The 14,027-nt window shown below is 41.1% G+C and overlaps 1 protein-coding gene across 1 annotated transcript in view; it reads right to left on the bottom strand.

The window, feature by feature from the left end:
- Atrnl1 (attractin like 1) overlaps nucleotides 1–14,027 on the bottom strand; it is a 542,404-nt gene that overhangs the window by 194,836 nt on the left and 333,541 nt on the right. Inside the window, exon 27 of the mRNA XM_048424018.3 lies at nucleotides 13,761–13,868. Within this exon, the coding sequence (XP_048279975.3) occupies nucleotides 13,761–13,868 (108 nt within the window). The remainder of the gene's footprint in view (nucleotides 1–13,760; nucleotides 13,869–14,027) is intronic.

A 14,027-nucleotide genomic window follows, 5' to 3' on the forward strand; every position in this document is an offset into this window, starting at 1 on the left:
TAGTAGAAAAAAAAAACCTGCTGAATTAAGTCAGCCTGTGTACTTTAAGATGTGTTGACCAGGATATGTGCTACATATGGGAACCAGCAAAACTGATAAAGATTAGATTCAAACAGGAGAGACCTCTTGATTAAAAGAGGCGATAGTTCATGAAAAAGCATGGCCATTCAAGACAAACTAACTTATATGACACGCACATGCTTTCATTTGTCAGCTATAGCCCGGCAAAAAGGAAACTACCTAAAGTCAGGGTTGGACAGGATCTTGTTTTTGTCTTTCTAGTAGAAGGAAGACAGCCAATTAAGGAATCTGAAGATCACTGGATAAATGAGACACAGAGAAAATGTCCCAAGAAAAAGAGTAAATTGGTTTAATGGTATAACACATGTCCAAAAGGATAAAATTTCAAACATCTTCCCGAATGTTTGTTTCTGCTATTCTCTACAGCATATAGTGCAATAGTTCCCGTCTAATTAAGAATTAAAGCTGGCTTCGGAGTTGGAGAGTGGCTCGTTCCTTCTCTAAACCAAAGTATGCTTGTTAAAGGAAAATCCAAAATCTCTGTCTCATGTCAGAAGATCCACCTGATATGGGACAGAAGAAAAACCAAAATTAAGGGCCTATTCTATTGCCACTAATCTCATAACCCTTTGTTTCATTTTGACTTTTTAAATTTTTCTTAAGGCATAAATATTATGTCAAAATTTATAAGACAAATATATATACACACACATATATTAAACTTTCTGTCAGATATTAATGGTGACAGAGAATACAAACTAATTTTAGAGAAAGCATCATCTACCTTCCTGTGCATGATTTCAGGTTTGAGGCTCTCTCAGATAACTACGATTTAAGTTTGTGTGCTTTGGATATACGTCACAAAATGTGGTCCTTTAACCTCTCTGAGATCTGCTGCATATGACATTTAAATGTTTAAGTTTTCTATAGTGAATTGTGCCAACTCCTAACAGCAACCTTTGAAGTCTCCAAAAGGATGATAGGGTCCTACAAACGAAGATTCCACCTGGACTAGGTAATGCCAGGAAGCTGACAAACACCCCACAAAGGTCAGCTGCTAAGGGCAATTTCAAGGTGGCTGGTTAAGATGGCCCAGTCTTACGCACTACACCAGTCAGGACTTCAGATAAGACCTAGACTTTTCCATTATCCAGAGACTGGCAAAACAATGATACAGCTAGCTTTTCCAGGACTTAACCATTACCTAAAATTTTCAGGGTCCACCAAAGATACCATTGCCCCGATTCAGATAGCAGGGAGCAATCCAGAGAATATGATACCCACATTTACAACAGGGAAGGTGGGCGGTTTTTGTTCATTCAATGGTTATAGGTGTTTGTCATCATCATTTTGGGGGCTGATCACAAGATGTTACTGGTAATGGTCAGGAAAAAAGCTGAACACTGAACAAAGGAGATTAGATTTCAGGATCTTGTTTTGAAAAGACATAAAGGGGATATAGAAATGATAGGATAAAGGGTAGATTACTAAATCTACTTTTAAACTTAAAAGAAAAACAAGCACTGGTCTTAAACATTTTACATTTTTTATCTTGATACAAATTCAAGGCTTTTTGTTATAGTGTACATATGTTTCTACTCTTGTTTAAGGTATTATACTCATGTGGTTCATTTAACAATGTAATGTAAATTTCTAGTCCTTTAAAGTTATTATTACTAACTATTTAGGATAATAAAGAAATGCAGGTAGCAGCCACCAACCACAATCAACCTTATATTCATGTTAGGTATGTTTTCAAAGTAAAACAGAGATATATTTTATATAGAAAGCTGTCTTCATCCATGTCAGAGATCTACGTGATATGATTCAAGATGTTTTAACAATATGAGGCTTTTTATGACAGACACATCTGTTCCTGGCAGCATCAATCTACTTTAGAGACGATGATGTGCATCGAAGAAACGCCATATGGAGTTTGCTTTCTTTGCGGCAAAAGTTAGCCATTAGCCAAGAAACTGCCCTTGCCTCAATTGCTGGAAGTATGCTGCCCAAACTGGATAAGTGGGACATAACAGAAAGAGACTGTCAAGCTTTCCCAAGACAAGGTGGACAGTCCTTCAAATTTCCTACCTCATGGAAAACTTTGTCAGATATTATAGGGCTGTGGGTCAAAATGGATGCCCCAGTGTTACAGAAGAACCTGGGTGACTGTCCAGGCAGTCAGCTCTTTCTCTCATTTGTAGAGTTTTGGAAGCTGCTTGCTCTGTACTTTCTGTTTACTCAAGTAATATTTTATCCCTTTTGGGGCTTTGATGGAGAGTGAAGACTAGAAACGGTTTTACAGTTTTCCTTGTTAACAATTTCAGAAAAGAAATTACAAAAGAAGTACACAGTGTATAAGCTTGAGAGACATAAAAGGACAGTTTGGGTTGGTAATGCAAGTTAGAATAGAAATTGAATTAGGTACAAAACTTTGGATTTAGCAAGATAGGATAGATAATGGAATATTTTCTCTGAATTTGCCAAATGTAAATGAACTGGACACTGTGAATGTAATCCTTACCTGATAATTGTTCTCATTGTATACAGGTTCTCTGTGTCAGTGCTAAAACCATCCCGTTTTTGTTTAGACAAAAGGAGAAAATGCTATGTGATATTTATTTGCCTTCTAACCCTCCCAAGATGCCAATAGAACTAGGCTTTGAATTGGGGGTGGAGGTAGCTTCTAGCTAAACAAAATTAACATAGAGGTTTTGGAGGACTGAGAACAAGTAACCAGGCAGGAAGCAGCAGGGTGGGGATTAGGGACGGAGGGACAGAGAGAGTGGAGGTGACCGGCCGCTTCTCCATGCTTCCCTGATCATCCAGGCTGTCTGGTACCTGACTCCTGAGTTTTTATTGATAAAGAACAAGCAGATAAATGTATCACAACTGTCTATACTAAAATTTATCCTCTCCAGACTTCTTTGGGACATCAGTGCTGTACAGAAAACCTTTTGTCACCATAAATTAATGTTCCTTTAATCCCAGCACTTGGAGGCAGAGGCAGGTGGATCTCTGTGAGTTCGACTTCAGCCTGGTCTACAAGAGCTAGTTCCAGGACAGCCTCTAAAGCTACAGAGAAACCCTGTCTTGAAAAACAAAACAAAACAAAACAAAAAACTATGTTCCTCATTAGTTGCCCCCCGCCCCCAACTTCTTCAGTCACTCTTTTCTGACCTGACGGGTAAGCATTATACCACAAAAGAAAGTTCTGGTCAATCAGGGAACAGCAGAGCCAGAGACTGAGAGGCAGAGATGGGTGGTGTTCCCTGGGTAACATGGAAGCATGCACATGTGCTAGCTACTGCTCCCACACTGGTAAAACATGTGTGTTGGTCACCACTCCCACACTGGAAAAAAAGAAAAGCAACAGCTCGGGCAAGCAATTTACCGGAGGGATTGGTTTTGCCTCTTGCTTTCAAAGGGGCCAGATCAAGGTTGCAAGGGCTGAGGTGAGGCTGGATACGTGGGGGAGGATGCAGTGAGCAAGGACAAAGAGAAGGTCTGGGGATCCTGGGGCAGGATACTTTATTTCCCAAGAAAGCATGCCATGCTACGAGAAGACATGATGTTTATTTAACATTATTGGTTTCTTATCTTCTACAGTATATTGATACAATATCTAGCCCCACATTTCTAATATCTCATATCTTATTTCATAACAGTATATATTTGATTTAATAGAATTTTATGGAATTCTTACAGTCAGTTATTGCATTGAGAATATAAACCAGGAGATGATCTACTAATGTATGTAATGGAAGAAAAAGTGTAAATAAATTAATAACATATCATATGAAACTTGATAAAATATATTAAAGAAAACATAAATTTAATGTTAAAGCAACTATCTTAGGAAATGATAGCATAATAAAATATTTAAACAAAAATCAGGTAACTACTGAAGCACAACAATTGCTTCAAGATAATCTAAAATGTTAGAAAAGAGATTAAAAAATTTTTCTGTACTAATAGTAGTAAGGGACTTATATTAGCCAGTGTTAGTTTTTACTCAGATGTTAAACAAGTCTTTGCCTACACAGGAATCATTATGAGAAGGGTTTGCTTGAAGCTGAACTTACTGTTTCAGACAGTCGAAGGATTTGGTAGATGGGCTCTGCTCGCTGTTACCAGAGAGTAGTGTTGAACAGGAGAAGCCTTGGAAATTCAGTCTTGTTGACCCACAGACAGAACGCTACCCGAATGCTAGCCTGTTCCTATTACTTCCAAATAAGATATTACAGATTTAACACAAGGAAAATTATTTTACCCACATGGACTTTGCTTTATTATTATATCTATACATGTTTATGGGGTATAGAATGATTTGCATGAGAACAGCCCCCAAAGCCACATACATGTGATTGCTTGGCTCTCGGTTGCTGGAACTGTTTGGGAAGGATTAGGAGGTGTGTTCTTGTTGGAGGAGGTGTGTTAATTACTCCAGTGGGCTTTAAGGTTTCAAAAGCCCAGGCCAGGCAGTTTCTCTCTCTCTGCCTTCAGGCTGTGGATCAGACATAAGCTCTCAGCCACTGCTCCAGCACCATGCCGACCTGTCTGTTGCCATGTTCTCTGCCATGATGGTCATGAACTCTAACCCTAGGAAACTCTGAACCCAAATGAACTTTCTTTCTTCTACAAATTGCTTTGGTTATGTTTTACCATAACCAAAAAGTAGCTAGGACAGTATTTCTATTTATAATGTGTAATAACCAAGTCAGGGTAATGAAGGTTTTCATCTTCCTCCAAAATTATTATCTATCTTGTGTGAGTGAATATGCATATGTATATATGTATGTATTGTATATGTGTGTATGTATGTATGTATGTTTATGCACGTATGGGTGCATGCATGCATGGATTACGTATGTATGTGTATCCATGCATGCATTTTGTGTGTGTGTGTGTCTGTCTGTGTGTATACATGTGTGTATGTATGTGTATATGTATGTGTGTGTGTGTGTGTGCATGTCCAAACAAGTGGAGGCCAGAGGACAACTCGAGAGAGTCACCTCTCCCATTCTACCATGTTGGTCGTAAGGATCAAACTCAAGGGGTAGTCTTCATGACAGGTATCTGTACCCAGCCAGCTGCCTGCGTTCATCTTGTCAGCACTGCTGTATGCTGAGTCTCCAAAGTCCTCCTTGTTATTAGTAAAATACATAATGCTTTACGTGAACGACAGGGCACGTTCTGCTTCTGTCACACGGTGCTTCGGTGCTTGTTAATCCAAGCTCTAAGTCTTCCCGTGTTCTACACTTTAAATAATGTTCACAGTTTCCATATATAAGCCAACAGCACTGGCTCTTCTGTGTCTTCATTATTTCATTCATTTAATAAAATGCCTTTGAGTCCCATTCAATTTGATAGCAAATAGTAGAATATCACTTTTATGGCTGGATCCCATCACATATCCATACTCCATTTCATCATCCATCTGTAGATATGTAGCAAAGTGGATCCCATTTCTTGATATTGCAAATTATACTGTAATAAATATGGGAGTCATTAATTCATCTGTTATGCAGATGCTCCTTTGGGTATATATTCATAAGTAGCACAATGGGAACATATGGGGTATCTACTTTTAGTGTTTTAAGGAAGAATTTTCCCATGATAACATTATTAATTTAAATAACATTAACTTCTGATAAATAGCATTTAAAAGTTCCCTTTCTCTACATTCTCAGTAATATTTGCTATCTTTAGTCTTTCAGGTAAAAGTCATATAACTGGGGTGAGAGCACATCTCATTAATTTCAGTTTTCATTTTGCTAACAATTAATGATTTTGAGCCTTCTTTAATAAATCTGTCGACAACCTGAATTCCTTCTTTCAAGAACCCCAGTCAACAATCCGCTCATTTGCTTGACTGGACTGGAAGGACTTTGCTGTTCTTAGCTTCGTACATCTTAACACTGAAGCTGTGTCAGATGCTCAGTCTGCTTTCCCACATGGAAGCCGCTCTCTTCAGGCTGCTGCCTGAGTCTCTGTCATTCGGAAACGTCTTCCCTGGACACAGCACCGCTGTCGCTTGCTCCCGCCGCCCCTTCCTTTGGGACTGACCTGACCGTCCCAAGTGTCCATGCTGTGGTGTTAGGTCTCACATTTCAGCCTCGAGTGATATGGGCAGAATTTCACTCTGTTGCAAGTGAATACCCAATTTTGAAGAACCATTTACTGGGGTAATTGTTCTGTTTACAACATGTGGTGGTTTTAAAGTCAAGAATCAGTAGAACACAGATGTGTGGATTGTCTCTAGTTCTCAGTTACTGTACTGGATTATGTAGGACTGTACAATAAAACCACGCTGTTCTCATTAACTATGGCCCTGTAGTTCAGGTCCTGTGATGCCTAGAGCTTTGTTCTTTGCTCAAAATTCAATTAGCAGTTTGAGTCTCTTTGGGACGCCCACATATGCCTTCGAGTATTTGTTCTAGTGTGTTGATGGAACTTCATTGAATCTGTAAATCATTTTTTGTAATACAAACATACAGACATTTATGTAATACAAAAATACAGACATTTTGAGCAATATCAATTTTTCCATACAGTAGATATTTCCAATTTTTGTGCCTTCTTTATTTTCAATGGTGTTTTATAATTTGCACTGTAGAGGTCTTTTGTCTCCTTGGCTAAAGGTATTCCTGGATATCTTTTGTAGTTAATAGGAAAATGATTTTAGTCCTTATTTGTTTTTCAACAAATTAAGTACTGGTATATAGAAGTATTGCTTAATGTTGGGTATTGATTTTATTCTCTAACTTTACTGATTTTGCTGTCAGTTCTAATTGTCTTATGGGGTCTTTATTGTAATAAGACTGGCCTAAAGCTTTCAAACAGACCAGACTAGTATATGATTCAATCTTGAGAAACACCATTTTAAACTCAAATAAAATATTTCACATTTCTCTATGACCTAGGAAAATCAAAGGCAGGTTTCTTCCCTTGGCATATATATCCTATTTATGTTACAGAGACCGCCCTGCATGCATGCCCCCTATACACCTATTTATGTTACAGAGACTGCCCTGCATGCATGTCCCCTATACACCTATTTATGTTACAGAGACCGCCCTGCATGCATGCCCCCTATACACCTATTTATGTTACAGAGACTGCCCTGCATGCATGTCCCCTATACACCGAAGCACTGATCTTTAAAAACAGATTCTAAAGGGCCTCAGAGAGTGGATCAATCACTGTGGGTGAAAAGTCACAGCCCACCGGGAGTCCACTAAACACCACCAGGGTGTGTCTCCTAATGGGAACGTGTGGTTGGAATCATGGACTTGGAATAAGTGACAACAGTCTGAGCACTGAATATATGTGAAGTCAACTGTGATAAGAGAAAAAGAGCCCAGACTGTAGACTTTCATTTTTCTTGTTACTTTTATATTTTCTTTGTTAAAGTAGTGTGTGCAAAAATATGGAAAGACTTACATCAATAAGTATAAAGAATAATCCAAATAAACCACCTTATAAATTAGCTAACATATCTTTTAAGGTTGGTCATTAAAGTCATTAAAGTGTTACAAGGTTTGTCAGTGTTATAACAAGGGAAGTAAGAGTACTTGGCTAAAAATAACTATAATAAACATAAAAAAGCATGACATCATAGAGAAAATTTTAATGATTTTTAAGGATTCATAAAACATAACCCAACTGCCATCTCCTGGTCACCACTCAATAAACTGAATGTCGAAGGCTGGGGAGATGTCGGAGCTGCTTCACTGGAGGACCCATGTTCAATTCCCAGCACCTACACATGGCTCAAAAATGTCCTTCCTCCAGTTCCAGGGGACCCAATACTCTTTCTGATCTCCCTAGTCATCAGGAAGGAGTTGGTGCATAAATATTTGAGCAGGCAAAACACCTATAGACATATAAAAATTAATTTTAAAAAAGTAAACAGGGAAATTATTTTCAACATAATCTTCATTTCAACCTAAGAGCTGTGAATAACTTGTTTATGAAGAACATCAAATCTAAAAAGTACAAAAAAGATGAAGACAAAGAAAAAAAAATCCAAGTTACGTAAAGATCCTGGGCACTTTTCTGTGTTTCTGTCATTACTGAGAAAAGCGTGTATTGAACTACTTGTGAGGACACAGAGGCAGTGAGACTGTCACCGTCATGTGGCACAGGTGTCCTGTCACTCTGCGCACGGGGATGACGGAGCACGCCAAGTGAGCAATGCACCATGACAACTGCTCTGGCCAGAGTCTGACCACACTCACTGCCTGCAGTGCCCCGACCCTAGCCTGCCCTGAGGCCCTGTGGCTTCCAAAGGAACACCCTTCATGTGGTCTCCAAAGGAACACCCTTCATGTGGTCTCTGCTGCAGATGGCGCTCAGGCCGTCGGTTCCACCAGCCGGGCACCAGTGGGGCTTCCCCAGGGCAGCGGGGCTCTAGCTGCCCAAGGCGTTGCTGTGGGATGCCCTCTCCACTTCCTTTTCTTCCCCACCCCCTGACCAGCTTATTCTTCAGTGTGAGCCAAGCAAAATGTCCAGGTATCCATGTCTGCTTCCCAGGGAACACCACGGAGACAGCCCTCTCCAGAATTCTCCATTCACAAGACAGAGAGGTCACCTAAGCGCACCCAGGGGGCCCCATTCTTCACCTAAGAGCCCACACTGGCTCTTCTCTTCACCAGATCATCAGACGGTCGGCAGGACACACAGTCCCCACCTGACACTGGCTTCCCACAAATGCTTGCTGCCTAGGCCTGCTAAGCAGGATGCCTCAGGGAGTCTACGAAAGTTGTTCCCTTTGGCTGCAATACTCCTCACAAAAAACTGCACATTTAACATCAATTCACAGCTTGCTTCTTCCTGCTTTTCCCTTTTGCATTAAATGCAACACCTATCACATTCAAAGACTTACGTGGTCTCCTGGAATATGGGCTCCATGGCACAGGTTCTTTCTTCCCTGACATTCCCCAAGAGCTCAGACACTGCCTGGCGCAGAGGGAGCATTCCACAAAAACCTGCTGCAAAAATCTCTCATTTTCTTAAGGACATCAAGGGAAGAAATTAGCACTGAGCTGCCGAGACTCAGTGACATGTTTACTTCTAACAGGGAGAAGCAAACAACCAATTTGAGCTCTAAGATATCCACTGAAAGGCAGTTTTTCCAAATTGAATTTATTTAACAAAATTCAAAGGTGTCATTTAACTGACATCACTGGACATATACAATCATAGGAATTTTTTTACTATCAGAGGTCACAGTTACTTGCCAATATGTGGAAGAAAATTAATAAATATGCAATATATAAAACAATTACCATGAAATAATCCTTTATCTGCGAAATCAGTTAACTGATTGTGTTGTAGGAAACTCATTCCAGATGCATTTATTAGCGTTGAATGGTAGATATTAATTTTCCTGGTAATATAAAATATGATTAAAATATACTAAATGATTTAGAGTGATTTTTTATAAAATATATTTTAATAAAGTGTTTAGAATTATTAAAGTACATTAAAGATTTAGTGTTTAAATAACTTACAAAATGTGTGAACTCATAAATAGCATGCACAGTCACCCCAGCTGTGGTGAACAGCTGTGCGCAGTCACCCCGGCTGTGGTGAACAGTAGTGCAGTGATTATTACACACAGTTACCTTCCATGATAACTTTAAATAACTTTGGCTCTCAGATTTATATAAATCTTTAAATGTGATTTTAAATAGCCCCAGGATTCATAGTGCACCGTGTAAGCAAATCAATAAACCACATTGTTCTATTTTATGTATTTAAATACAGAGGGATTTGAAACAGCTGTCAGGATTCTGCACTAGTGATGAATAAACCATAGCTAGAAAGCTTGTAATTAGCAGCAATTATTATAAAGTGCAGAGCAAACAGGAAATAGGATATAATCTTAGAACCTCTACTTCTACCTCTTCTTTTCCAAAGGATGCAGAAGGAAGGAATCAGCACCAAGCTGCCATGGTGCAACTCCGATGTTTACCTTAACAGGACGGACGGGCAGCCAACACAGGCTCTAAAAACAGACTGAACTGCAGGATTTCTCCCCAGAATATACAATCAATCCTGAAATACATGGAAATTCAAGGGACAAGGAGAGCGCTGGTGTCTGGAGAGGAGCAGACCTGTCTGAGTCAAACACACCGCAGAGCTACAATAATGAAGACAGCCCCGCACCGTCACTGACACGGGAGTTCCTCAGGGAAATGCCCAGAAAGGAACTCTCCATCGATGATGGTGATTTCTAGATGGGGACTGCTGCCCAGCACAGAGTCTTCTCAACAGTAAAACTTCGAGGTCCAGTGATTCCAGTCCTGGGCTCAGCAAAAGTAAACTCTGTCATCAGGACTATTCCCAAGTAGAAACCGTCCCCGTGACAATCGGGTGAGGAACAAACACGTGGAGGGCGCTGGGCCCGGGGCTGCACAGGCAGGAGGACTGAACAACCAGCCTGAGCTGCACAGCGAACCTCCTCTGACCATCGGAAGTGCGCACACAACACATGATAACTTGTAATGAAACAGAATGAGTTACTGACAGTCCTAGCAGAGATGGGTTCCCAAATTGTAATCTTAGTGAAAGTGAAATACAGAAAACCTGTATTTCCTAGTTCTGTTTACACAAACTGCCCCAAATAGAAAAAAAAAAGATGTAAAGACAGGAATGGGTTAGCAGTTGCTTAGGGCAAGAGAAGTCTGGGGAAAATGTGGGTGAAGGCAAGTGGGATACTATAAATTAATCTGGGAAATGATTATGCAATTCCATGTTTATACTAAAAACAATAGAGTATATAATTTAAATGGGTGAGCTGCATAGTTTATGAATTGTAGCTCAACAGGCTTGGACAATACTACTCTCCTATCATCAGAACTCAACCCCAGATGAAATGGACTTGCTAAATGGGAGCTAGCATGCAATTAATTTCCCTTTGATATCTTGTAGCTAAATTTCTGAGGTGATGTGGTATAAAAACCACAAAGGCATTCAGGTTGTTCAGAGAACTGAGCTGCATTATGAGAGAGGAAAGCAAGAATCCCAGAGCTGGCATAGCGTGTGTGGCGCAGAGAGCACTCGGCAAGGCTCCGGGAGAGCCCACAGCAGAGCTGCCATAACGTGTGTGGCACAGAGAGCCCATGGCAAGGCTCCGGGAGAGCCCACGGCAAGGCTCCAGGAGAGCATTAAACATGGAGACCACATGGAGGGCGGAAGAAAACCTATGACTCTCAGAGACATTTTCAGGAAGCCAAAGTCTCCAGGAACACAGAGAAACCAGGCACGTGATTGGGCCACTCGGAGAAGAACCGGGAGCTTGCACAGGTGCCTTGGTCTGAGCTGCACCGATCCTTCACCGGCTGCTGTGGGGCAGGAGAGCTGCAGAGGTGGTCCCCAGGCCAGGCCCACAGAGTGACAGCACAGCCTGCGACTCTCTCTGAGCCAGGCATGCAGGCCCCTGGACTCCTGCCCACCGCAGCTGCTGGCTCTGCAGTGACATCAGATCATGGGCATCCTTCTGTGGCCAGGGAGCAATCAGAAATACAAACGGAGGAAACGACGCTCACCATTAGTTAAACGTTCTGTAATAACGAGGTTCATTTATCATATCTGTATCAGAACTTCTGATATTTGGAAGCAGAAATGGGATCATGCACAAACTACTGTAGTAATTTTGCTTGAGATGAGCTAAAGGAGAAGTTATATTAATAAGGCTTAGAACTGAAAGGGGGAACAAGCATTTCTATGGGCCATTGATAAGTATGGTGTACTATGTAAATCAAGAAAGGAAATACACAATACTCAGAAGTGAAGAAATGAACAAGAGAAGAGAATGGTTTCTCTCTGTCTCCCTGTGCCCATGTCACGTGTGCCCGTGCACACACATACACTCACACACAGGCACACACGTGCATGCACACACACACACACACACACACCTGAGAAGCTAATCGAGCCTTGTGGGATCATGCTGTATTTCAGAGCAAACATCCATGGAAACACAGCCGTGGACTGGGCTGGAGGACAGACAGTGGACAGTCTGCTGCATGAAGGTCAGAGAAACTGCAAACACAGGGGTGTTTGAGTCTAGCAGGAAAATCTCAACTAAGAACATAAACTAGGAGTGGAAAATATAAAATAAAATAAAGGTAGACAGTTTTAAACTCAACAAAACAAAATTTAAAGTTAAGAAAGCATCAAAGTGTAGAGGAAAGAACAATTGGGGAGGAGAAATCCTCAGAGGGCTCTATGTTCACGCGTGTGCACCTGGTACACTGTCAAGGAGCCGCTGAGATACTCCTGCGAGGCCGCTACATGCACCACCATCCACCCCTCCACATGCACCGCCATCCGCCCCTCCTGTGCATTCTCTGCCCAGGCTTCCGTCTCCAGAGCCTACACACATCCCCTTACACTCACTTCGCCCATGACATGAACATGCAACACTGGAGAGAACAGAGATTTTAAACAGTTGAGATTTTCTGCTCGTTTTTAACATTTTTAGAATAACATTATTTGAAACAGGGGACTAAAGCAGAATTAAAGCATTTGCTAAGCATTTAATTTACACGTTCTGCTTCCTAATTTCTCTCCTGGCAATGGAAAAAATTTACCTACTTTTCCTAATGTTCTAATCTTCCATGGAACCTTGTGACCTAGGGTAGGAAAAAATTAAGTACATAGAGGCTACACACTGATGCCACACATGTGTGTGTGCTCATGTGCACACATGTGTGTGCATGCTCATGTGCACACACACTCACATACACCCATACACCACACATATATTTTGGTCCATCCACAAACTAACCTTTTCTATTTTACTCATGAGGTATATTTTTGGCTTAACTTTTAAAAATAATAAAACTCTGTCCCTACAGACAAAGTAAAATATATTTGTACCTATGTTTTAAGATAAGTCTATTCATGAATTCCTTCCTTTCTCTGGGGAAAATAAATCTGATGAAAACATAATTAGTCAAATAGTGGCATTTCTGAGACAGAATAAAAGGTGTCAACTCCAGCATGCGTTACTCTTCCATCTTAAGAACTGCACACACTAAGCATACACTAACATGCATGCAATTAAACCAGAATTCTCAGACAGCTTTGGAGGGTGACCCCTCACGGTCTGACCTTTCCTTCCAGAGGCCATGACCTCAGTGACCTCAGTTACTTCAGATTCCAGCGTCACACTCAACTGCACACACTTTTATTTCACTGCTTTTCTGTTATTTCTTTTATTTCTGCACATGCAATACAGCTGTGTGGCAATCGTCATGCTCCACAAATAAAAATATCTGGTGTATTTTACACTCATCTTTAAAAGCTAAACTACATCGTTAAAATGCAGTTCATCTCCACACACCTTTGGCAGCAAATTTTTGCTAATGAAGATGGATGTGAATTGTTCAGCAGGGGCCACAGGGTATTCTGAGAACTAAATGTGGCACTCAGCTTCTTCCTCTGCAACTATACCTTAAGTTCCTTCAGCTCCTATCTGTCAGGCAAAGGCTGCCAGCGAGCAGTCTGTCACTCTTGCCTGGGCTAATAGACTCTCCAGTGGCTTTTGCTAGGGCTCACGTCATGCCATTAAAACTGCACGCCTTGAAAATACTGTAACATATGTGGCCAAATCTTGTCAACTCTAGCTAATCAGACTCCGTGTGGCTTCGCAAGCAGATGCAGATCAGAGAAGCAACATCAATATGCAAGCCACACTGGCCCCTCAGCACCACCGCTCCTACCTCTAAGGGCCCGCGCAGGAAGTCTGTCTGTTCGGCTCCCACTTCCAGCGCTACGTCCACGGACGCGAAGGGACGGCTGGCCATCTGCTGTCGCTCCCGGAGCAGTTGCTGGAGGGGTCGAAAGGATGTGTTTTAAAACAGGCTAAAAGCATATTACATGCAACAATGTCTGTTTTCACTTCTGAACAAGTGAAAACTTGAAAACTGAGCAATCTTGTCACATACATATACATCTAGAAAGCTGAGGGCAGACACCACCGTCTCCCC

Source organism: Myodes glareolus, chromosome 7 (assembly GCF_982192425.1).
Source record: "Myodes glareolus chromosome 7, mMyoGla1.1, whole genome shotgun sequence".
Taxonomy (NCBI): Eukaryota; Metazoa; Chordata; class Mammalia; order Rodentia; family Cricetidae; genus Myodes; species Myodes glareolus.